At 47.9% G+C, this 25,180-nt stretch overlaps 1 protein-coding gene across 3 annotated transcripts in view; it reads right to left on the minus strand.

Annotated features, from left to right (window-relative positions):
• LOC135916535 (dihydropyrimidinase-related protein 2-like) overlaps positions 1-25,180 on the minus strand; it is an 82,770-nt gene that overhangs the window by 45,978 nt on the left and 11,612 nt on the right. The window contains exon 1 of one of the 3 annotated variants that reach the window (XM_065449952.2): positions 11,949-12,732. The exons of the other annotated variants lie outside the window; for them this stretch is intronic. Coding sequence (XP_065306024.1) covers positions 11,949-11,996 — 48 coding nt within the window. The 5' untranslated portion in view covers positions 11,997-12,732. Of the gene's footprint in view, positions 1-11,948; positions 12,733-25,180 lie in introns of those variants that run through there. 3 annotated transcript variants of the gene reach the window in all.

The following is a 25,180-nucleotide window of genomic DNA, read 5'->3' on the forward strand; positions in this document are numbered from 1 at the left end:
CTGTGGAAAATCGTACGTGCAAGCGGTTTGCGACGGTCTCGCGTGCGGAACCGCAAGCAACATTGCACGGTGTTAAACTGTCATTAAGTAGGTCCTGCGAGAAAATTAGCATTTGCGTGCACAATGCGCATTCTGCATGCAGATCTCCCGTTTCGCAAAATTTCACGCTCGCGAAATTGGAAGTGGGTCGAAAAGGCGATGGGGGAACAAAATTGAGCATTCAGTACATGATGCGCGTCCAGTGTTTTCGTTCTTCTGCGATTCACGGGAGCCCTTGACATGCCAAATGAGTGTGTTTTAACATAAAGGCCATGTGGCATGGTCTCTCACAGCGGGTTGTCGTTTGAGTGATAGCTGACGAAAAAAAATGGCTGTGGCTTAGCTGAGGTTAAGCCCAGGATGCGAAGCATACTAGCCTTTATTTTAGTTGTTGAACCACTATTTAGCCTGGTGAACTGCTGTTGCTTGGCTATGTTTGGTTCGGCTAGACGAAGAAACAACTCATGCGTTACTCTGCTTCGCCTTCAAGAGTGGAACGCGACAGCGTTCCCGTCGACCCGCCAAGGGGTGTAAGACAATGGCCTACGGCGCAGCGACTACGCGCCCCGCATTGGACGCGGTGAGCGTCGAGCAACGCAGCGTTCGGCGTGGCAACGAAATGTGCGCCTGAGCAAGCGACGCACGCCTGAGCCTTAGAAACAGCTCGTTTCTAAGGCAACACCGCATTCACTAGAGGCGCTTTTCTACCGCTTTGAAGCATTGTACTCGTGGCTCAGTGATAGCGTCTCCGTCTCACACTCCGCAGACCCTGGTTCGATGCCCACCCAGCCCATCTTGCAAGAGTTGAGCCAAAGCCACCTAGAAAATCAGTCTCTGTAGCACGCCGCAACCTTCGCTTCTCATTCCAACGAGCAGCTGTGTCTCCAGGAGGCATCTCACCTCGTGAGTGTTTAACGGAGGCAAGCGCAGCTGCTTATATACCGCCGCGACGCCGCGAGCGACGGCGCGAGTTGGAGCCCCGTTTCTCCTCTGTCGTGACGTCACGGTGTCACGTGGTATTGAAGGCGACACCGCCGCGCCTGAGCAGCTGGGTTGAGCTCTCGTAATATGCTTCGCATAAAAAAATGAAATTATGGGGTTTTACGTGCCAAAACCACTTTCTGATTATGAGGCACGCCGTAGTGGAGGACTCCGGAAATTTCGACCACCTGGGGTTCTTTAACGTGCACCTAAACCTAAGTACACGGGTGTTTTCGCATTTCGCCCCCATCGAAATGCGGCCGCCGTGGCCGGGATTCGATCCCGCGACCTCGTGCTCAGCAGCCCAACACCATAGCCACTGAGCAACCACGGCGGGTGCTGACGAAAAAGCAGCGATCCGCCAGTCTAAATTTAAAGTTTTTGTTTATATTAGTTACTCAAAATAATGTACAGGTGCGGGTGGAACGTTTGAAGGTTAACGATAAAGTTTGTCCCTACATGTCTTACATACCACGTCTTAACGTCTCAACATGTTTTCTGTGTTCAGAATTGTCGCGCCAATACTATATAATACCTCGTGCGTGGAGGCGCAAAATAGAGGAACAAGAAGCCTGGCAGCTGACAGCTGACGCGCTCATTTCGCTAGGAAATCATAAATTACCGATATTATCGATACGTAGGAAGTCAGTCACGTATACCTCACACAAGCGATCTCATTTGTATATCCCAATACCAAGTCAACTCACGCGATGCGCATGGCATCGCCCCGAAACACTAAAAAACGCTCGTCTGTGCGGCGAGGAAAACAATTTGGGAGACCGACCCTGAACTGTCCCGCTTGGTATCTTCCGGTGCTGTTCCCGCGCCTTCGGACAGGCACTCAAGGCACGACAAGCACTAAACGGATGACAGTGAGGAGATACCCCCATGAGACAAGCTTTCAAAGCCATGCGAACACCAAACAGGCGAGACGTGTTGCCACACGCAGAGACGAGGCGTATGCAATCTGGTCAAGATCTGCATCTAATCTGCCAAGTTGTCGGCGGCGAACCGCATCGAACATGCATCGTCGCGGTCGTCTTGAGACGCCAATAAAACGGAGGGCCGGGGACGCTGCAACGAGGAGGAACGGACGCTACGTGGATGAGATATATACACAGGCGGTTGTTGAACCCTTGAGGACATCGTAAGGGTCGGTGTCGGCCACATCCTTGGTTCTCAGGACAGAGTGCGCCCGCGCTAAAAACGCTTTGCGAGTACCGAAAAAAAAAGCAACAATGAAAGTAACAACAAAATGGCGCACAAGAGGTTAGCCTCCTTCCCTTTTATGCGCATGCCGCTCGTTCGGGCGGTCAACGGGAGAGGGCGCATGCGTCGCGCCTTATTCGCATCAAAAGTGTCCCATACGCGTCGCGTGGCGACTTAATTGCGCCCGCGCGATTACCGCGCGCGATGGAGAGAGTGCGCGCACACAATATAGAGCGCTTTTCGGCCGGGACAACAAGAAGGGGGTGAACGGCCCGAGCGAACGTGCTCAGATTTATATAGCCTTTGTTAAGGCACGACACTTATCGCTACGTGTGGCGGACATCTAACAGCAGCGGCGGGCGAGAGGGGGGTAATAATGGAGCTGTCGCCTATACTGTATGGGAGAAGCGGGGGATAAAATTTGAAAGGAAGGAAGGGCGTGCGAACAACGCATCGCGATGCTATTCACGAAGGTGTGAAACTCGAGAGAGAAGCGCGGTCGTTTTCCCGATTCCGAGAAACAACAGTCCTGTTATATTTTCCTTTGGTCCGCATTTCTAAACGCGTGAATGACGAAAAGAACGAGCTCGGAACACTTGCTTTCTTTTGTTTTCACTTGGGCCACTTTGCCCGATCTTAGGTTCACGTACCACGTGATACCGCGGGTAAAAAAAATAAAATAAAAAATACATGTCCTACATCCGGCGCCATGGCCATGAGCTGCGCTGGCTAACGCTCCCGGGATTAGAGCTTGTATAACTACGCACGAAAGTGGATGGAACTAAAGTCCCTCTATGAGGCTTTAAAAACTAAGTACCGAAGACGTTCGCGGCGCCGCCGGCGCACTTTATTGGGCAGCGCCCTCTTCCGGCTGGGAAGCTGCTTCCGTCCGCCATGTTCTTCCTGGGCCAGGTCCAGCTGCCGAATTCGACGGCGCTAGCACGCCTGTTTTCTTGCCTGTGTAGCTGTGTCGGCTACAGATTTTCAGCGAAGGTGACTTATGTATATCTGTCGCTGTTCGCTGGAAGTCAGCGAATACCTTTTCGGACGCATCTGGCTGCCTGCTGCTGCAATGTTTCATTGTTCGCCTCAAGACAATGATTTACGCATATTAAGGGCGCATATAGCACAACTACGGGCGCAATGCACGTTTCGAAAAGCCCAGCATCGGTCTGAATAGCGCTAACCAGATTCGACTATGAAAGGCAAATTTGGCTTTGTGATCGTGGGTTACTTCCTGAGCGCGAATGACGCGTAACCGCGCCGTGCGACGTCCTACTTGAAATTGCTTAGTTGAGCTATTGTTGATGTTTAAGCAGCAACGTAGAGGATATCCGGTAGTGGTTTTATTATAGCACAAAACGAAAGGAAAAGACGCTGCAGGCCACGGCAGTTGCTATCTGAGCTTTTGGGCACACTGCTTGCGACCGGCAGGAATGAAAGGGATAGGGAGAAGACGGCAAGGGGAGGGACTGAGGATGGCGAGCAGGGACAGGGTCTAAGAACTATGTGCACTGTTGACTAAGTACGAAAATAAGTTTGCACCGCTTGCACGCCAGTGTTCAGGCACAGTTCTGAATTGTACTACGTATACGAGCGACCGATCGAAACATCTGCAACAACACTCTGCACGGACAAAGACGGGCGCGTGATCCGTTCTCTCGCGAACTAGGCAGCCGCGCTACGACTACGCAGTTTCACCGCTCACACCGTCTACGACCAGACAGCGCGTAAATAACAGCTGGAACGCATACTGGCACGTTTCCCTTCTTGTCAGTACCCGACTCATTTGCCACGTTTCTTTGCTGCCTCTCGCAGCAAAGCCGTGACTGCAAGAGCATACCGTTCATGTGCATACAGCGCGTGCAACCGCGCCGCAGGAGCGCGTTAGGAAGAACATGGCGGCCGACGCGAGCCGCAAGGGAAAGGGTGGTAGGAGAGGAGGAAGTTGGCGGTACTCGGCAAAAGCCTACCCAGGGACTTTAGATGGAACAACGGCCGTCTTCGTAGCTCAGCTTGAATACCATCGCACGCGTACGTAATGCGCAAATGTTGGCCTGTATTGGCAAAAATTTGCGTGGGCTAGTTGGTTTATGTTGAAATGCACGTTTACTAGCAAAAAAGAAAAAGAAAGAGAGCTTACACAGGTCAAAAACGTAAGAAAGAAACGCTAGACTTTCGGCTGACAAGTTTACAAAGAAATTAACATCCTATGAGCACATCTCTCCCCCGTCCCTCCCCCGCGCTCCCTCCCAGACGCGTTATACGAAATCAAACAAAAACAGACGCCACTACGCATGGGCGCCCCAGACATGGCTCCACGGAGATACCGTGTATCCCTGTCCGTTTGCGATAGAGTTAGGCACGCACCGGCGACAAGTCATTATTATTTTTTTTCGTCCACTTTAATTTACCCAATAAGTCATCATTTCTACATTTCAAATTAAGACCACACATAACTTCACGTTCGCTTTCCTTGGCTTCAGTGTCTGCTGGCTTCATGTGCCAGGTGTATCTGTACAACAACAATTCGAGTCCCTGTAGGCTTCCCCCTTCTAGCTCGTTGCGTTTTCATGAGGCCGCCAGCGCAAGCGCACCCGTGTCGTATTTTCCTTGAAGACGCGCGACAGGAGACAAAAGAAAAAGAAAAAAATAATAAGAAGAAAAAGCTGAGTGTGTTGTGCTGCGGATTATAAGAGTGCCGTCCTGGGCGAGACGTGCATACGACAGTGCTCGAAGGCTGTGGTGTTTACGGGGGAGGAAATGTGAGGAACTTCACGTACACACGAGTTCATCGCGGGCGATTCTTTGGCGTGCCGTCGTATTCAGCTCGGCACCCGGGTGCCTGCCAGCTGCTACCGCGCCGTTCTGTGGCCCGGCCGCTCGTCAGTTAGCCGGGAAGTTATCCTGGCATTCACACTAGAGAGGGGACGCAAGCGGCTTGCGCACGCAAGAACTAGGCGCGACGGTTCTGCGCATGCGCAGTACCGTCGCGCCTAGTTCTTGCGTGCGCAAGCCGCTTGGTGTCCCCTAATCTAAAAACCTATACTGACTTTCGCACGAAGTGCTCGCGCGTTTCTCTGGCCCCGAAAGCGGAGGCAAGGTCAGGGTTTCGGCACTGCCCCCGTTTCTGGAAACTTTTAAAAGGTGTACTAGTGAGAAGAAAACTTTCGCCTGTATTAGCGAATCGCTCCTGCTAGAATACCCGCCACTCTTGGCCCGAGAAGAGGCTTGGTAAACTAAAGCAAATAAAAAACATGAAATTAAAAATGACAGGAGTGGCGACGCCATCTTGAAGTTCCCGCACCAGCTAGACGTAACCTCGCGGCTTTTGGCGGTTTCTGCTGAGGCCTAGTTAACTAATTATCGGTAAAAAAGAACTGCATAGTGTTTTAAAGGAGCCACAGATTAAAATGTCAGGTTTCTGGAAGTTTTGGTGAGCCAGAGCGAGATTTCGGCACAAAATTCAAGCAAGTAAGCTTTGACCTTCATTTCCTCTTGCAAAAATAATCCTATTGTCGCAAAATTATCGAAGATAGTGTAACAACGAAAAAACAATTTAGCTCATTTAGCGTTTCTATGATAGTGTCCCTTTGCAAGGACACTGAAAAGCAGTATGAACTTAATCAATAATGACGTTGCTGCGATAGCAAATTCCCCATGGTACCGTTGCTATAGGAGGCACACTGTAGGTCTGAAATACGGGTGGCAACCCCGCTGGGAAATGTCCACGCCAGCCCCGGCCCCGTGACGTTATTGATCTTGAAAACATCAACTATCTGGTCTATAGTTAGTTGTTTGAGGGTTAAAGAAACGCCGCATTACGTTCTAAATTAGCCACAGGCTAAACCTGGCAAATACCGAGCAATTTTCCTTCAACAAAACGGCTGAAATTTTAGAAACTCACTTCATAATTCTTGACAGCTTACTGACGCGCTGGTGTTTTCGGCGCCGTATATTCATTGAGGAAGAGTTTGCACTCCCTGCCAGGAATGAACCCTTCTTACGGCACAGGTACGTAAATGTCTGTGCCGTGCTACAGCGATTCAAAGTCAAAGTCTGTGCCGTGATACAGCGATTCAGAGTTGCTTTATTTTATTTCCGCCTTCTGAACATGCTAAATGCTGGCGTTAATGATATCGCACAAAGATTATGTCGACAACGTCTTTTATGATGTCAGCGTATAAATGCGCGAATGAAAGTCAAGGCCTGCAAGGCCACGGCAGCTGACCTCGCTTACATAAATGGCTCGCCGATGTTACTGTACAACCTTTCAACGCTCCCTCCGTGCAATTTCGTTTGAAATCTTTCCTAAAACGCAGCGCGGCTGGCCAAAGCGTTCTTTATATTGACGCATGACGGCCTTTCACGCAATAGGCGCAGCTTTTTCTTTCAAAACCGAATACCGTGAAGGCATCTCTACAGCCTTTAAAAAATGTTCCTTTGTCGTGCGGTTGTTTGCGGCCCCAGTAATAGAACTTCCCGTTATGAGTTCCTACGCACCGATCTTGCACAGGCTGAGCGAACATCTGGAACCTCTTAAGTGGAGCCGCATCACATGCGGTGCACAATTTTTCGCGCTCTTTAAAGCGCTAGATTTCTTTTTTTTTTCAAAGCTCAGTGTGAGCGAGCGAATCCGTCAACTCGCGTTGCTCGAGCTGACAAGCTGTGCGCGAGGGCTGCTCTTTTAATAAAGCAGCAGACAATCTCTTTCCACGCGAAAAGGCATCGCAGCTGGCAGCCCTTGGATAGCGCTCGCTTTTCAATATCAAATTCATCTCTCAAGCGAGGAGAACTGCACGACCTTAGAATGTAGTTACCGCTATAAGTCGCTAACCGCGACTGTCCCGCGCGCTCTACATGTACCTGGCCCTGTATACATTACGCGCCTGCACCGGCAACTAGTAACACACAGTCAAGAGAGAGAGAAAATGATGCGTAGAAAGGCAGGGAGGTTAACTAGAGGCAGTTCCGGTTGGCTACCCTGCACGGGGGGAAGGATGAAGGGGGGACAGAAAGAGAAATAGAGCGAAAGGGGGAGATAGAAATAGAGAAGAGCACAACCAAACCGCATGCACTACATAGCGGTAGTCAAGAGCCTCAAGTGATTAATCGGGTTAAACAAGGAATGTCGCTGAAGCCAACGTTTCGACAAATTGACTTGTCTTCCTTGTGGAAACGTTGGCTCCAGCGAGGTTCACTGTTCTACCACTGTTAATCACTTTCAAGCATCCATCTTCCCAGGAACCTCTCTCGTTTTGGAGTGCGTTATTTCTTGCTTCGCATGGTACGGAATGCGAAGACATCCAGTGTCAACCTGAGAGCAAGAAACACGTATATACGTTGCTTTGTAGCGAGTTTTTGAGCGATCTATTCCTGCTTTTTCAAGATGGAGTTCGCGCACTCATGCTAGGAAGTCTTTGCGCTACCTTAGTTGTCGCTATACGCTCTGTGACTGTTCCCGAATCGGTGTCTGCTTGTGAAGTCTTCTGTAATCGCGCCCTTGAAGATGACGTGCCTTTATCGGCTGAATATGTACGCCGGTGAAAGCCACGATTCCGTGGCTACGTCCCTGACGTCACCAGATGCGATAGCGTGGCAGTGCCAACCAGAACGCCCTACCCAGCGCAACCCCGTTGCCTCCTACACTGTATAATAATTTACACCTTTAAAAGTGAAAAAGGGTGTAAATGTGTCTATAACTCACACCCTTAGGGTGTTATCTACATTACGGACACCCTGCGGGCGTGAGTTATAGGCACATTTGCACCCTTTTTTGCTTTTTAGGGTGTAAATTATTTTACAGTGTAGCTTGCTCGTATAAATCTTGAATGTGTACGGTTACTGTAGCGCCGGATAACCTTGCGTGTATTTTAAACGACGTAATATTAAACTCCGTCTATACTTTTGCGAACTGTTTAACACGTTTTCCTGTGGCTGTTCTTGGTTACACCAGGAATAAGTATACACAAGGACGCATTGCGTCGCTTCTAACTTCATTTCTTGAGACGAGTAACCTGCGAAGCCTTCTGCCAACACAACAGTGTGTGTGCGTGAGCGCGCGCGTTTGTGTGTGTGTGTGTGTGTGTGTGTGTGTGTGTGTGTGTGTGTGTGTGTGTGTGTGTGTGTGTGTGTGTGTGTGTGTGTGTGTGTGTGCATTTGTTCTATAGAAAGCGTATAATGTTTGTCTACGAACCCTATAACTTGTCTATAGAAGGTCCACTGCAGGTGTATAAACAAAGTCTTGACACGTTTTCTTTTTTTCTCTCGTAAAGTCTACAGCCAGCTTTAAAAAAGAAGTCCAATGAAAAGTGCATTTTTGTTTTCGAGTCCTTCGACTATATGTAGGCCGTAGAAAGTAATTTTTTATGCTGTTATACTGTTACTCTGCTGCACCTTCGTCTTCAAGACTGACGCAGTTCTTGAAAACGACGCAGTCTTTTACTTCGAATCCCGGTTCCCTCTCGCCCGAGAGATAAGGCTGTCCGACCTGCGTCCACAAAGGCGGCGTGCATGCAGAGTTCAGATATCGCCGTCTCGAGGTCAGGTGAGAGTGCCTTCGTGTGTGCCGCATTCGATAAGGGGCACGAGGGCCGCAACGTTGCACCGCCTTATATACAGGAAATAACACAACCGTTAACGGTCACGGTTGTCCGTTGGAAGCACGATAAGAAGAAATGCAAGCCTCTGTCGCGCTTATATAGAGGCATCGTGTGCACTTTTCAAATGGTTCGTAATATGAGACGGACTTTATAAGCGCCATTATAATGTGAACACGTACCGGACTAAGTGACACACCCTTTGTGTAATTTGAGTTTTAATGAATTGAGTGCATTAGTTGACACAGGTGCTGATTATTCCGTCGTAGGATATGCACTCACCAAGGAACTGAAAAAAAGTTTTGATGCCGTGGACCCCAGATACGTACTGCTGGTGGGCGCCTCATTACGCCCCTGGGTAGATGTACAGCGAGAATCGAAATTCGAGGTTTTTCTTACGTCCCTGATTTTGTCGTACTACCAGAATGTTCGAAGGATGTAATACCTGGAATGGCACCTCACGAGAGTGCTCGTAACTCGCATGTGCAGAGCTATCTGCGGCAATATTCTTTTCACTCCCAGGTTACAAACGCGTAGCATACGAACTGCGATCATGTGTTTATTTTCTTGTTTTCTACGTTTGTCCTTTACCCCTTTTTTTCACTTTCTTTTTATTTTTCTACAATGGTGACCACAGTCTTTTAGTGACGTCTTTTCTCCCCCTTATAACTAATGAAGGCAGACGTCCTAATTAAAATTCAATTATGGGGTTTGACGTCCTAACGTGCACAGTAGGTTACGAGAGACGCACCAGTGGGAGGCTCTCTGCATTCCGTCTCGATTGCAGTACGCGGCAGCGGGTGTCGAACCTGCGGGATCGCGTGTTCGGCAAGAGAACGCCCATACGACCACTTAACCACCACGGAGCATGAGAGAGGCTTCTCGTGTGCGCCGTTAATGGAACACGTGCCAAACTAAATAGCCCACATGGGACAGGTGTCTTCTGCGTGCCATTAGTCTGAACACGCACGAGGTTAGCGGCAGATGGGAGGTGGACTTCTGCGTGTCATTATTGTCATTAACCTGAGCACGTATACGAATCGAGTACATACCGAGCAATCATGGCCCGCGCGTTTTTTCTTTCTTTTTTAAAAGTATTTGCGACACTATCATTGTTCAAATCAACGCTTAGCGTGCGGGTAAAATACAAACCCGTACGCATTCGTACGGAAACGCTCCTATGAATTCCCCCCCATGGTTTTCGTAATCAAGAAGGGGGCATAAAGAAGCATAAAGCGCCTCAAAAAGACTGGTACGTGGACCTATCGATACGTCCACCTATCGAAACGTAGGCCCGTCTTTCTGAGACGCTTTGCGCCTGTTTATGTATAAACTTCTGTACAACAATACGGTTTTCGTGAGATCCTTAGGAACCTAACGCATAATTCATAAGGGATCTATGTGAACTACGTAAGATTAGTATGGAAAGCGTGCGAAGAATACGTGTAAATATAGGATGATGCGGGAGCCGTTTCCCTCGCCCGATTGAACGAACCTAGATACATAGGACTAGCAGCAAACACCGATGAAGCGATGCAAAATAGTAGTAAGAGTCGAGTAAAGACGAAACAAATATTCTGGATAAACACGCGGAAGACGAGTGCGGCGATGGGAGGTAAAAAAAAAAGTGCGTAGTGTTCAACTTTGTAGCACAGACGAAAACACAAATGCACCACACGCACAAAACCTAATGCCATAGAGAAATCAAAAGACAATTGAAAGGACGCGCAATTTATATTGATCGTGCTTTCTGAACAGCCGGTCAAACGCATAAGCTAAAAAAAACCCGAAATGGAAACAATGACATCTTTTTTTGCTGCGCTTCACTACATACCCATGGGTATACTGTTCCCTTTCGGTTTAAGAATGTTCAAGAATTACTGCGTGCACGTTCTTTTACTCTTGTAGTCATTAGGTCGCGGGTTCGCTTTCCGACAGCGCGGGCCATACTGCGTGCAGTCTATATATAGGTAGAGTGCGAGAACATTCGTGTGGCGAAATGTCGGTGCGAATGAACGTTAATCCTGCGCCGTCAGTTTACTTGGAGTGTCTCTCACAATGGGTAGAGAGTGCGAGAGAAAGCAGTAAGACAATCGTCCGGTTTGCTACCCTCTCAAAACTTACGTGCAGTTCTGGGACGTATGAGTTAAACAGTTATCTAGCGACGGAGACATAAACACGAGAAAGTGAGAATTAGCTGTTTTGGTTTTCGAACGCGTTATGCCGGAGAACCACCTTCCTGGGGAAACTGGTCCCCACCACTTTTTCTCGGTTCATATCGACACCTTAGTGCACCTTGAAACTTATTCCTGACGTGTACGACATTTCGTTGATTATCTTTACATCGATAATGTGCAAAGTGGGTTTTATGCAATGGCCAGAGAACCGGGTTGCCTACATTCGCTTCTGACTCCGATAGTGCAAACGGTAATTTAACATTACATTTGTTGCCACCGATAGAGGTTCAACCCGATGATTTCCACAACCAAAAAAGAAAAATAGCGATAAGGTGTTTGGACGTAAGAACGCCGAGCTATAACAAACAGCCCCAGTGCTTCCATCGCTCGTGGTCCCCTTGCACAGGTTTTGGCGCATCGCGCCAAGTATCTGGAGCAAACACATGACTACGCTTCAGGATGTTAACGACGTCCAGATGCATAATTTGCATACGCCGAGCCGGACCCTTGCAATTCTAAAGCCATCCGGACCTCTCGTAACCTCCATACGTTATCGAGCGGGTGGGCTTGCGTACGATGGCGTGACCGAGGTCAGCTGTGCCCGCACTCGGTACACACCGCACGCGAGCGCCGTTCAATATGTGTGGGGGGGCCGGCCGTGGTTTCGGGTGTATGCCGCGCCCACTACGGGGTCACAGAAACGCGTGGGTCTTTATCCCTCGATACGGCGTCCTGAAACGACTTGGTGCGCGTGTTACAAACTGGCCGCAGGAGAGTCCGCAAAGAAACCGGCTAAAGCGAACGACGCGCAACCCACGCCTTCCGTACTACGCGCGCTCAAACACACCCGACAGGCTAGAATGGGGGGAGGAGGGTCGAGTATACGCTTCGGTTATTGATCCGAAACGTCGCGGGAGCGGGCGGCAATTGGAGTAAAACGTACCTTCAGGTGTATCGGAATCTTCTTGGCCGGAGTCTTGACCGAATCCATCGTTCGGAATTGCGGCGTTCCTTAACTCCCGATTCGGATTCCTTTCTCTCTTTTCTGTTGCTCGCGGAGTCGACTCTGCGTGCGCACACAGGCAGGTGTCTGTCAATTCCTTTTTTCCCTCGGTTTGGTCGTCCTTTTCTTCACGCAGCGTTGCAAACACTGGCGAACACACAACTGCAGCAGTCAGCGATGAAGGAAGGTCACAGACAACGCGAAACGCACGAAGAACAATGATTACACGGAACCTTCAGCTGCCTCCACAAGCAGCAGCAGGTGTCTCTCCGTCCGTTCTGCGATCGGGCTGGCTGCAGACTCCCGCGGCTGGCTCGCGCTTTTCCGGCCCCGGGGTTGTAGCGTCGGGTCTCGCGCGGATCCCCGCACCTTTCTCCTCCGGAGAACCGCGACGCTAGTCCGGTGATCAATTTCCTTTCCCGAGAGTCGGAGGCGCGAGATCACACACTGCCGGCGCAAAGGGCTACAGTATGGAGAAGCGTTTGTTTGCTTTTTTTTTGTTCCTCTGGAATTCTCTTGCGGAGCTCGCACCCGGTCACATAACGCAGGAGCACCAGCAGCGCCGGTGATGTGGTGGTCTCTATGAGAGAGCTTCACCGGCGACGTGATATCGAAGAGCAGCGAGGAGGCCCGCTTGAATAACCGCCGCAAACTTCCTCACCCGCGCACCGACGGACCAACGCGCGCGCGATCTCGCGTCCCTGTGCGCACGATTGTTTTTTCGCTTGCGCGCCGCGTTTCCTGTCGTCAAGCTTCTCCGCGGAGCGCGAGGCCGCAGCCGCGCCGCCGACGACACTGGCGCCGCGTTGCGATAACGCCGAGAACTAGGAGCGCGCCTTATTTTGTTTTCTGGTATCGAGGTTAACGCGCCTCCCCCCCCCCCTCTTCCCTCTTCACTCCCGTCGTTTGCTCGGCGCCATCGTTCGATTGTCGTCTGCTGCCGTCGCTGCGATATACGCTGTTTATTGGGTTGGGTTCGTAGGATTAAGGGGCAAGAGTTCCCCTTTTATCGTTGAGGTAATTGTCATTATCCGCCGAGACTTGTTTCCCTTCGGATTTGATCAGAAGGCGGCTAATTGCAAGCTGACCTTAAAATAAAAGCATTGTTTTTCATACTAGCTACCACGCCCCCGAACAGAGGTTAACCAGAAAATTGTAGACTACGTCGGTTTTTGTGTACTTCCCATATGTCTGGCGTTTCAAGTATCTAAACGCTATCTGGTCCCAAACCTGAACGCTTGCAAGCTGTTTCGCTCGCCATGGACAAAAAAGCGCCGCCATATGGTGACGCCTCGGCGACGAAGCGCTATCTATTTATGATTTGTAAGAGTTTTACGTGTCAGCCACGGCTCTCGAGCCTTGGCCCTAACGTAGGGCCGAATTTTGAACAGTTCAGGGACTCAGTTATTTGAGGCTAATTCCGCGTCGCGTGCCATCTAACATTTGCCAGCCCCGCGTTTACCTGCGGTGCACTCTGCATTCCTGCAGCGCCGAGAAATGCTCCTATCGTTAAACTTCTCCGCGAAGCACAAGCCGCAGCGGTGGCGGCGCGTCGTGGCAGATGGTGGAACCAGCCGTCAGGCCTTCCTATCCCCCTGTCGTGGAGGCTACTACATAGCGGGGCTGTTTGCCTTCTGCTCGCCGCAGTGGGAAATCGCTGGCTTATGTTATGGCTTTCTGGCGTTCTGCCTCGTTACGCAACCAGTGATCCAGACTCCAGGGCCTGCTGAGCCTTCCAATCTCGCTCCGAAATAACGAACCGACGCTCTCTGAACGCCTTCAGCGAGCGTCCCAATAATTACATATCTCGTTTATTTCCTTTTCTTTCTTTCTTTTTTTTCTTCCGGCGTGAAGACACCGAACTTGACATAGAGCGAAGAGCGAAAGTCGGCAGCTGCTCCGACGACAAAAAGATTGCATCTTTTGGCAAGCGATTCTAATGTCGTGTGCCACGCTTATGGAAGCTTGCCAATCTTCCGGCAGCTGCAGTGGGAACGCGCCCTACAGCCGTAAACGTTATTTCGACCATGAATAAAGTATAGTGTCAAAGTTACTTCGAAGGACATCGTACAATCTACGCACGGTAATTTTATATATACACAAATGTCCATTTGCGCATTTTATGGGTAGCCGGTGCTCTTTACCTCGAACAACGGTAATGCCCACGTGGGCTTGAATGTTTCGATAATTTTCCATTAGGGTAGGTTAGACTGGTAAACACCGACGTGGTTAAAAGGGTTGACACAGACTTCAACGCCAATCTTTCTTATGCAGGTCGTAACATGACAACTGGCGCCGGCTGCCTCTTAATTAAGGAAATATGCACATTTATAAAAACTTATTCTGTGTCTATAACATGTGCCTAGGAAGCCCACTACGCATGATAAATTAACGTGACTTTAGCACTGTGTACGTGCACCAAGACTGCAAAACCATGACCGGGTAAATTGCTATTCTACGATCGCTCGCTTTTGCGCGGACAGTGTTTAAGCCGGTTGCATCAAGTGCAAAAGCTATATGTAGGCCTACTTCTCGTAAATAAGGAAGAAGGAAAGACATTAAGTGCAACCATGGCGGTTCAAATCATTGCATCAGCACAGACAAGGCTCGCTTTTTTTTCTTCAAATGCGGTAAGGTTTTCTCATGGCCAGCTATGCGCGCGCGCACACACACACACACGCACGCAAACAAACACACACACAAACACACACACACGCGCGCGCGTGCGTTAATATATATTGGCGGCGAGGAGGTAAGTTATTATATACTGGGGGCGAGGAGGTACAACATTTTAACTGGGAGCAAAACGACGCAAGGAAAAAAAACAACACTGACAAAGAATGCTAAAGATAGAGAAAAAATGCAAAAAAATACGGCATTTCACAGAAAAGAAGAAAGAAGAGTCAACTACACGATGTCTGCTTGGCCAATTTGAGTGAAGCTTGTTGCATTTCAGAGTGAAATGTAGGTTCTAGCAACTGCTGGGATCAAATATACTAATTTAAGACGTCATGCTTTCTGCAAAATATACTGAAAATTGGTAAGTCGAAGATCACGAACTGAAGCACGAAGTTTTCAAATCTGTAACGCCGCACCAAAAACAGATATTGCAGTTTTCTTAACTGCATCCGTTAGAGCATCTGAATTAGACAAATTTGATATACGCATTTACAGTTTACGTAGCAAGGGTTGCAAGGGTTTAGCAAAACTCGTGCTCACATATCTGACAGCGGTTTGTAATACATCAATCTTGCCCGCTTCAGATGCACTAATAGCTGCAGTTTTTTAACTGCGACGCCGTTATTTATCACCGAGTTAAAGAGTTAAAATCTTAATACCTCAAGGCTTTTTTTTTTCAATTTGGCCATTTAGAACAATTTTCGTAAAAAGTGCACCCTGCAGCTACTCGATGCCTCGGAAATAAAAACGATTTATTCGTTCCCATGACCCGTATTCACAAAAAGCACGTACGATAGAATTGTTCGTAAGACAAAATTTCAGCCAACCCTGATGCCGGACATATAATTAGCGATGGCATCAATCCAATGGCAATAAGCAGTGCACTTACGAAGGAAACGCCTTGTGAATTCGGCCCCATGTATTTAGATAAGTGCTTCCGAGCTAAAGCTTCCATCTTAGCGCCTTCCGCTTTTCGTATGTACAGTCGCCCACAAAATTTTACGGACCAAGGAATCTGAGAAAGAGCCCGATAACTCAGCAGCCTCACAACAGAGCCTGGTGGTCGTATTTCCAGTCGCTGCTAGTACGTGCGAACAACATAGCGATGCCCGTTTTTACTGGCTACTATTATAGGCTGCTCGGAAATTTAACGTTTTACGAGATGCCGTGATCCATAAGCTTTTGTTGTTTTTATTTATTTATTTAGTTAGTTAGTTAGTTAGTTAGTTAGTTAGTTAGTTAGCTAGTTAGTTAGTTAGTTAGTTAGTTAGTTAGTTAGTTAGTTAGTTAGTTAGTTAGTTAGTTAGTTAGTTAGTTAGTTAGTTATTCCCTCATTCATTCATTTATCCTGGGCTTCACTTGAGGGGTTTGCATGCGGAGTTGCCAGTCCCGCACATGCAATGGTTCCCAGGTAAACTGTACATACGAATGGACAAATACGCCGCAGACGTGTCTGAGAATACTATCACATATCACGCACGTGAAAGCAGATGTACCCGCAGACAAAACGATAACACTTGTGGCCGAAACAGTGGCTTTCCCGTTCACGTCGATATGTCGCGATCGCGGTTGGAACACGCTTGCCGCAACTTGCAACGGACTTTTCTTCACTCATGGGCGTATTCACGGGGTGGGGATGGGGATCTAATACGTCAGAAGTGGATGATCGAAGTATGACATTTGCCCTGCCCCACTTTTGAAAGCGGGCACTTTTGGCTGCACGCTAGAAAACCCAACAAAATCTGAGGCCAAGTTTTCTTTGTGAATGCATTAGCCACGTAAGTAATGCGTTTCTTTATTAACCCTTTACTGCACCTTGTTGCATTTACGCAACATTCTGATGAACGGCCTTAAAAACCGAAGCAAAGTCAGTTTCGAGCTTCGTGTACATGTTGTTGCATATCCGCAACATTGGTCTGTAAAACGCGGCACCTTGTGCTGCAATCTGTGCTAATTCTTTGCATCTTCTACCAAAACAAACGTGGCGGAGGCTGCGCGCGCCCAGGAGCAGTGATATAGGTAAGTTTTACAAATTGTAAATGTATTTCTCCATAAGACAAAGCGCAAAAAAAATTGTTGCGCTATGCTCCACATCCTTCTGACTCTGTAGGTTCAAAAAAATATTGTAATTTCGGAATAGTTTGTTCCTGGCGACAGAACGTTGCTATTTTGCACAAATGCAACAACGTGTACATGGTTTATTTTCTTCGGAATAATGAAATGGCTTCGAAACGCTGGTATGGCCTAGAAATGCCTGCTGATAGTGAAGGCAGTGACTATTCAATTAGTCACGACAGCCATGAGTGTAAGTCCGTTTCGATTCAGTATGTGGACAAGATGTTCTCTGGTCAAATTTCCTTTTTTCTTTTCAAAAGTACGCTGTGCCTCCGCACGTTGCCGTGTCACGTCGTTACGGGCACAGCTTTACGTCTGTGCTTCGATGTTCTACATTTTGTCAATAACCCGAAAACACTGCATTGTTTCCTGGCTGGACGGGAATCTGCATGACGTACTGCACAAAGTGTGGGAACCACCTGTGCTGCACAAACATGTGCAAGTGCTTCTTTTTGTTCCACACTAAATCATAGGTGCACCAATGATTGTCTTGTGCAAATAAGCATCTGAGTATGAATCGCACTAAATCTATCTTTTACTTTCAACTTCTTCTTTATTTGCACATTGTTGCAAATATGCAACATACCCTTTTCCTGCAAATTGAAACCACAGACATTCGCTAAAGTAACTTTCCATGGGAGTACAGGTACTATTATGCTTCCCTACAACGCCAGGAATAATATTTTGAGGAAACAAAAAATTGTGCAGTAAAGGGTTAAGCGTACCCTGCAGCTCTTCGCGTCTGCTGCCGCGAAGAGCTGCAGCAGACGACGAACGGGGTGCGCCATACACGCTGGTATTGCGGAGAAGCCTGGCGCTGCGGAGTTCCCGCCATAACAAAGTTTCACGTTGCGCTTCTCACATCATCCACAGCTTTTTGCGACCGCCTAATCATATTTGGAAACGCGAAATTAGCTTGCTATATTTAGCCTAAGTACGAGGATTATAACGTATCATATTCAGCAGCACCCAGCGATGACATGCCACAGGGCACGAAATTGTTGGATTATCAAATACCGGAACTATTTCATCTTTATATATGTCCCGAGGCTGTCGAATTTCGTTATGCTACAAACGTTTTATCCTAGATATGTTGATGAAAGCGACATTCAAGAATGTCGACAGCTGTGCGAGTTGGCGATCAATAATTTGTCATGTGCGGTCTTTCTGCTTTTTATTGTGTCATGTTTTTGTTTTGTACTTTATGCCTTAAGAAGAAAACGGCGCTGTCGAACGTGGAGATCCGTTACAATACCATTACAACACTGCCTTGAATTTTTTTCTATGGCATGTGCCGCTTCTGACGTTGTCTGTCCGTTTTATTTTTATAGGCTGTTTCAACATAAACATTACGCTAGAACACGTTCCCTGGCAGAAGCAAAAAAAAAAGAGAAAATGTAGAGATTTCATATTTTGTAGAAATAGGGCCACTTTTTGGGTGATACAAAACCAAAGTTTGAACCATGTAGGTTACTTACATGCTTTGAAAGTAATTTTTACATAGCTACTTCTTCCCATCTTCTATGCGTTATACAATGCAATTATTTTCTTATCCTGGTTTCCTCGGTAAACTATGTGAGCTCCGATCTTCTATGCGTTATACAATGCAATTATTTTCTTATCCTGGTTTCCTCGGCAGACTATGTGAGCCACGGTGTTTATATTTCGTTGGAGTGGGAGTCGTGTTCTGCGTGACGAGCGATAAATATTTAATAAAGTGTGAGTTCATTGCAGCGTTTGTAGAGAGTTACTTGTTCAACGTTCCACGGTGTTATACTGCCATTGTTCCAGATGTTTCCCAGACTCCTAAAACGACTGCGCGTTGTATGAACTTCAGATTTCGTGAAAATAGGGATAGTTTTTAGTGTAATGAGCTGCCAAAAGTATACGCGCACTTGTTATAACGTAACGTTGTAAATAATTACTTAACCGTCATTTTTTTTCTCCCGATTTTTGTTCGTCATACGAAGATCACAGTTCATATCGCCTGTGTCATCAGTGATTATAATCAAGGTGCCTTGTTCATATTTAAAGAAAAATATGGCACGGTATGGGTAATGTGAAGGCAACGTTCCGAATAGGTGGGTTAAATGTGCCTTTTTACAACAGATAACGTATTTAAGTGACCCGGAGCGTTATTACTGTCTTTAATGAGCGGGGTATACTTATTCCGCTTCCCTGTCATAATTACAATTACAACCGAGGTCAAATTACGCTAACGTATGGGCAACGGTACGCCAACTTTGTGTGCGATGTTAATTGCGTGTTGATCAAATGAAGCTTTTGGAAAAATATTTAAAAATGAGAACCTTAAGCTAGCTTTCGAAAGTGTCGAGCTGCCATAATCAGCTACGTTTCACAAGTTTTCAAGAGAGCAAACTTTATACTTGGAAAGAATGGGCTCAGCTTAAGTGCAATTAATGTACCGCAAAGTTTTGCCGTTTTTGGTTTATTTGTCACCCCCCCCCACCCCCCCACCCCCACTCGAGAAATGGTTGATACGCATCTGTCTTTGCTTTTACAGCAAATCTGATTGCACAACTATGGAATCATTGCTCGAACATTATCGAACATTATGGCTGGCCCATGTGCTAAAATGTTAACATTTCTGTGCGCCTTTGTTACAGGTTGCAGGTTACGCAATGTGCCTCGGCGTCCTGGGTGCTACAAGCTTCTTGCCACTGCGCATGCGCAGGTAAGTGTGACAGCACTAATTTCAGTGGCTTTCCGTGTTTGTAAAGAAGAAGAAAGGGTGGTCAGAACTTGCTGGATTTAGTCTTCTGCCCCTTTAATATGTGACGTAATCCAATTTGTTATTTTATGGGTGAACAACGAAAACATCTGGAGCAGAATCTGCTGAAGTGCCTTATCTTTTTCTGTCTCATACATGCTTCCGGTTACGGTAACTGAGCCACAACGCCCAAAATACGAAATGTTTTTTTTTATTCGTGACGTCACACTGACGTATCGGTATGGGGTTTCGGTGCGAAATTAAAAAAAAGAAAAGAACGAAACTTTGAATTCCATTTTTCCTTCTAGCAACCAACTTATCACAGCGAAATTAATGAAAGTCGAATTTATAAAGAATAATCTATCCGCTTCAACTGATTTGGTGTTTAGAGTGTCTCTTCACGACGAGGCTTAGGGTTATAAGCAATGGTGTGTGTGTGTGTGTGTGTGTGTGTGTGTGTGTGTGTGTGTGTGTGTGTGTGTGTGTGTGTGTGTGTGTGTGTGTGTGTGTGTGTGGTGGGGAGGAGGGGTAGCGGGGGGGATACTTTCGTAGCCAACTGATGGAAGCTAATGATCGCTACGAAAATAGCGCATCCGAAATTGTGCAATCCGTTCCTCATTATTGAACGCCGACAATCGATCACATGTCGTTGGAGCCTATTGGTTCTCTTAGTTTTTCCGCGTTATATATATATATATATATATATATATATATATATCGTCCACATTTCCTTTTTTTTAACGCTGCGAGCCCGGTACTTCCCAGTAACGAATGCCATGCGCGTTCTCAGCATGACATATAGCATTGCCTACAGGAAAGTATAACGGGCGCGGCGTTTTCAAGAAAGGAAACGCAAGCAAGGCAGATGACGATTATTGTTGTGGGACATATATACACCCCAAAGGGTGCAACCGTTTTAAGAGTGTATCCTGTTAAATAATTTACACCCTTACAAGTGAACAAGGGTGTAAATTGGTCTGTAACTCGCACCTTTTCATCCTTTTTAGTCAAAGGGTGTGATTTAACAAATTTACACCCTTACTCATTTTCAGTGGTGCAAATCATTTCACAGTGTAGTACAGTTTCCTAAAGGTATCAGAACTCGATTACCCAGCTTCGCTGCCTGTGATAGGTATTAGATTGACGTATGTGCGTGAAGTATTTTTCTTTTTCATCTGCCATATAAATGAAACAGTTTTTTTTTTTTTTAAGAATAGCAGTAGAACGTCTTTTATTACTGCGCTGTTGTTGAATCCCTCCATCGCCTTGGGACAAGCACCTTTACGGTAAGACAGCGTAGCTGCGCTAAACGTGGAAGGTGCTCAAAAAAAAAAGGGGGGGGGGGAGGGTAGGCGCTGTCTTTGGGCGCCGGTGGCGAGACAGGGAGGGAGGACACTGTAAGGCTGTTTTTTGTTATTTTTTTCTTCCTCGGGCAGCAATCCGTATTTGCGGTCCCAGCGCGCACACACTGAACACGTGTGCAAACACGGCACGGAGGGCCGTTCCCCCGTCGGCGTCGGGGTTGTTGCGTCTACGAAGAGACCGTACCGGAGAGACCAGACGCGCGACCAACACACCACCTCCGCATTTGGAATTCCGGCTGCACAAACTGTGCAAACGGACGAGACCTGTGCGAGACCTATATGGCCGAGAGAACGGGAGAGGAGGACGTACAGCCGCAGTCGCGTATTTAACCGCGCTTTGCTTTTCGGCTGAAGCTGTGGCGCCATGGGCCACGAGAAACGTCGCGGCGGATGCGCCCCCCCCCCCCCCCCCCAGCGGTTCACTTCACTGCAATACAGCACTGCGATGTCTGTAGGCGTGACACGAACCTTGTAAGCGTTTATGGCATAAGCATGGACTGTATCGTGATTCATTAGTTTGTTTGTGGCGTATCTTAATATTTATTTACATATGTATACTGTTGTCTCAGGAAATACACATATAGCAGGAGCGAGTACGTGATATAAGAAGAAAAATAATGAAAACAACCACAACTGGGTTAGAAGAGATTCTTCGATGTAAAGCAATAACGTATGTAATCCGCAGCATGGCCTGAGTGCCGAACAGTCAAAGTTAATTCCTTGGTTAAGCAGGTAACGTCTCTAAGCGAACATATGTCTCTAAGCGTTTGCATATGATAAACATCGCGTCAATTTCGCCACGATTTTATAATGCAGAAGCGATGACCACGCCGGAAACAGAACGCAACGAGCCCTTGCCCTAGCTGCCTCAGTTTCTTTTTCCTCGTGTGATCCGTTTGCGGTTTTAAGCCGGAAACACATCTACAAACTGGTACAATTGTCCTCGAGCATATACCAGCCGGTTATACTGCATGCACCTTGGCGGCACGGTCCGCGATCATGAGTGCACGAACTTGCTATATGTTTAATCCCAAAAGCCCGGCATAACCCCTTACCCGAACATACAAATGTATATAGGGGCGCAAAACTCGATGCGAGCTTAAACGGCGGCCTCGGTATGGTCTTGGAAGAGCAAAAAGCCTGATTTGGCCACATATAAGGCGCGTACGAGATACGAAACGAGAAAAAGAAAACGACGAGAATCGGGTAACTGCGGGTAAGGTGACTAACGAGTCAGAAACCAGCCCTGTCTGAGGAAACGGGGTCGGCTATATTGCTCGTGTAAATGGAGTGCGTATGCGAAAGAGCGCGCACTGCTTCACGGCGTGAAGAACGGCGCCGCGTGCAAGTGGGCAGCTGGACCCCCGCTGCTCCCCGCCCGTTCGGAGAGGCTTCCGCCATCCCTTTCTCGAGATATATAGGCCCGTTTGCGAGAGATGCAAGGTGCCGAAAAAAAAAACAGCGACAAAACGCTCCCGGCGCGCTGTTTTGACGTTTCTTCCGGTGCCCGCTGCAGGCTTTTCGGGGTCGGCACGGCGTGCAGACCTCACGCTACCTCCCCCCCCCCCTCTTCTTCCCTCCATCCCACCTCTCTTTTTCTGTGCCAGATGAAAGGTGGGAAAGGCAGAAGTACAGTTGTGGAGGGATTTAGCAAAAGAGGGGAGAGAGAGTGCGCTTGGGGAGGGGGTGGAGAGGGGGTAGGCTAAGAGGGTGGAGTTTATTCTTAGCGAAAGCCCTACGGCACACTCACACAACGAGAGGCGAAGTCGAGGTTCGTTCGAGGCCGCCGCGCCCGGCGGCCGCTGCGTAAGTGTGTGTGTGTGTAAGCGCACTTCCACAGGCACCTTGGGCTTGCGAACACACGGGCCACGGTAGGCACGCACATATGTACTACGCGCGCTCGCACTGACGCCTCGTCGCGGCGGTGGAGTTCGCGCGAGAGGTGCTTCACCGACGCACGTCGAAGCCGCGTGTGCTCGAGCATTCTAGTTCTGCGTACTACGCGCGAGGCGACGGGAGGACGAAGTTCGCGCCGCGGGGCTCTTGACACACTGACATCCCCGCCGTCGTAGCCGCGTCAGGGACGCGTCGACGAGGCTGTTCCACCGAGTCGGCACGTCTGTCCGGACAATGAGAGCGGAGTGATGGGCGCGCTCATGAAACGGCGCAGGCGGGTGCTGTGTAGTGCACGGCGCTGCGGGTCGAAACATGCGTACCGAGCTTGACCGCAGTGGAGAGGTATGTCGAGGATCCCCGGAAGCCCTCACTGTCTCACAGCGAAAATGTCCAGCTCCGGAGCTCGGGACAACCTAAACTAGCCTATCTTAACCTAACTTAGCCTTACCTATCTTAACTTAACCTAGCCTCATCTATCTTAACCTAACTTAACCAAATCAAATGGCGATTGACGATAGGAACAAGCCGGGCCATTGGTCTACTTTCTTTAAAACTGATGGTAGCGCTAAAAAGGAACGGACACACGAAGAAAAGACGACACGACGACGAAGAAACGCTACTGACAACTGGTTTATTTTTCGCAAAAATTCTATATTTAAAAGAATCACAACCCATGCGCACAACCGAACTACACCAGCCTTCTTTATCGCCATATCGAAAACAATGTCATGCACGCGAAGCGAGATGATAAACCTCCCAACTAGCCCAGCACCAAGTTTTATTGAAGTATATTGGTCTACTTTCCTCTCCGCTGATGCTTGCAAGACACCTCCGGCACAACTCCACTCGGCCTAAGACAATGGAACAAACGTGCGCAATAACAGGGGCAGATGGTTGGAAAGAACAATCAGGGGGCGTTCTGTTGTCATGGGCAGAGAGTTTAACATTTCCCGGTGATAATTTATTTGAACCATTATGTAAGGGTCATAAATCATTACGTAAGAATAGCAGCAGCATCACCCGCGTACGGTAATTAGTATATATTGGCTACCGAAATTTCACTAAAACAAATTTCACTTTATTTGAAGGAAAAACACTTTGCTGCATATAGGTCTGAACTTGCTCCATGTATGGCATGTCTTCTGAATGAACGTACGCCTAAGAGGTCATTATCAATAACGTATAGCCAGCTTGTTATCGGTGTACGATCGAGCTGTGATGTCAGCGCATTAATCCGACATTGGCATTCATGGTCACCGAATTCCTCGTCGGTAATAATAATACATTCTGATTACTCTTACACTCCTCGCGTAACTAAGAAAAAGTAATTCTGCCAAGTCTTTTAGATACGCCGCGAAATCGCCATGCTTTGAGTCCATTTTTTCTCATGCCCTACAGCCAACTGTTCTAACATCAATACAGCTTGTTTCATCTCAATGCATCAGCCATGTTGCAGGTGTATACCCACCCCGTACCGACACCGCCACGCACTTTCAAAATCGTTTTTCAGCACGACAGCCAACGACTAGAACAATCTTGTTCTCGTAGGCACCGTCCTTCTTGTCAACCCTGCTTCACTTGAAAGCCGCCATTTAGTAACGCTTTCGGCCTGTGTTGAGTGAGCTCCTGAATAACACCTTGCAAAAGTGATGAACGCGGCTTAGATCGTGGATCGAGGGGACCTCAAGAGACGTGAGACGTAATGCCAACGCATCTATCTCGCCTTTACTGCTGAATCCCCAGTGAATGATTTAACTGAAAAATAAAAATAAAAACATCAACTAACTTGTTTTCACGCGTCCCCTCATGTAAAACCCATTGCACAGGGTCCTTGAGGTACACTTTAATAAAATAAAATAAAAAATAAATAAATCGGCAACTCCGGTCAGCTAGTGAACGCGACTTCATACATACGAAGACTCGCCAATGAACCGTTTTGCATCGTGGTGGGAATGGGAGCACCGAATGCTCACCTCACGCTGACGTATCTATCTGCATGCAGAGCCGACTGAAAGGGAGGAGGAGGAGGCGATCCGAGCCCTTATAAAACAACCCCGCCTACGCTGCTCATCAACTCCAACGTGGCCGCACCCCTCATTGTAGCCTCTTTTCATTAGCAAACTGACCTACTTGTCTGGCTGTCAACGTCGCCTATAGTCCAAATCCGTACCGGTGTTTTTTTTTTTTTGTCCTTTCCTTTTTGTCGGAGCCGATATGTAAATGCGCCTGTACTGGTTCGCCCGCGCGGGATATACAAAGCAAATTACTTCGTCTCAGTGTCCAGGCTATAACTGCCTATTTTCTCACACCGAAGAAGACGCAAAACACCGAGGAAAAGACAGGCGAAAAGTGCTCTGCGTGTTTGCGCCTTTGTGATTCGCGTCTTT

Source organism: Dermacentor albipictus, chromosome 9 (assembly GCF_038994185.2).
Source record: "Dermacentor albipictus isolate Rhodes 1998 colony chromosome 9, USDA_Dalb.pri_finalv2, whole genome shotgun sequence".
NCBI lineage: Eukaryota > Metazoa > Arthropoda > Arachnida > Ixodida > Ixodidae > Dermacentor > Dermacentor albipictus.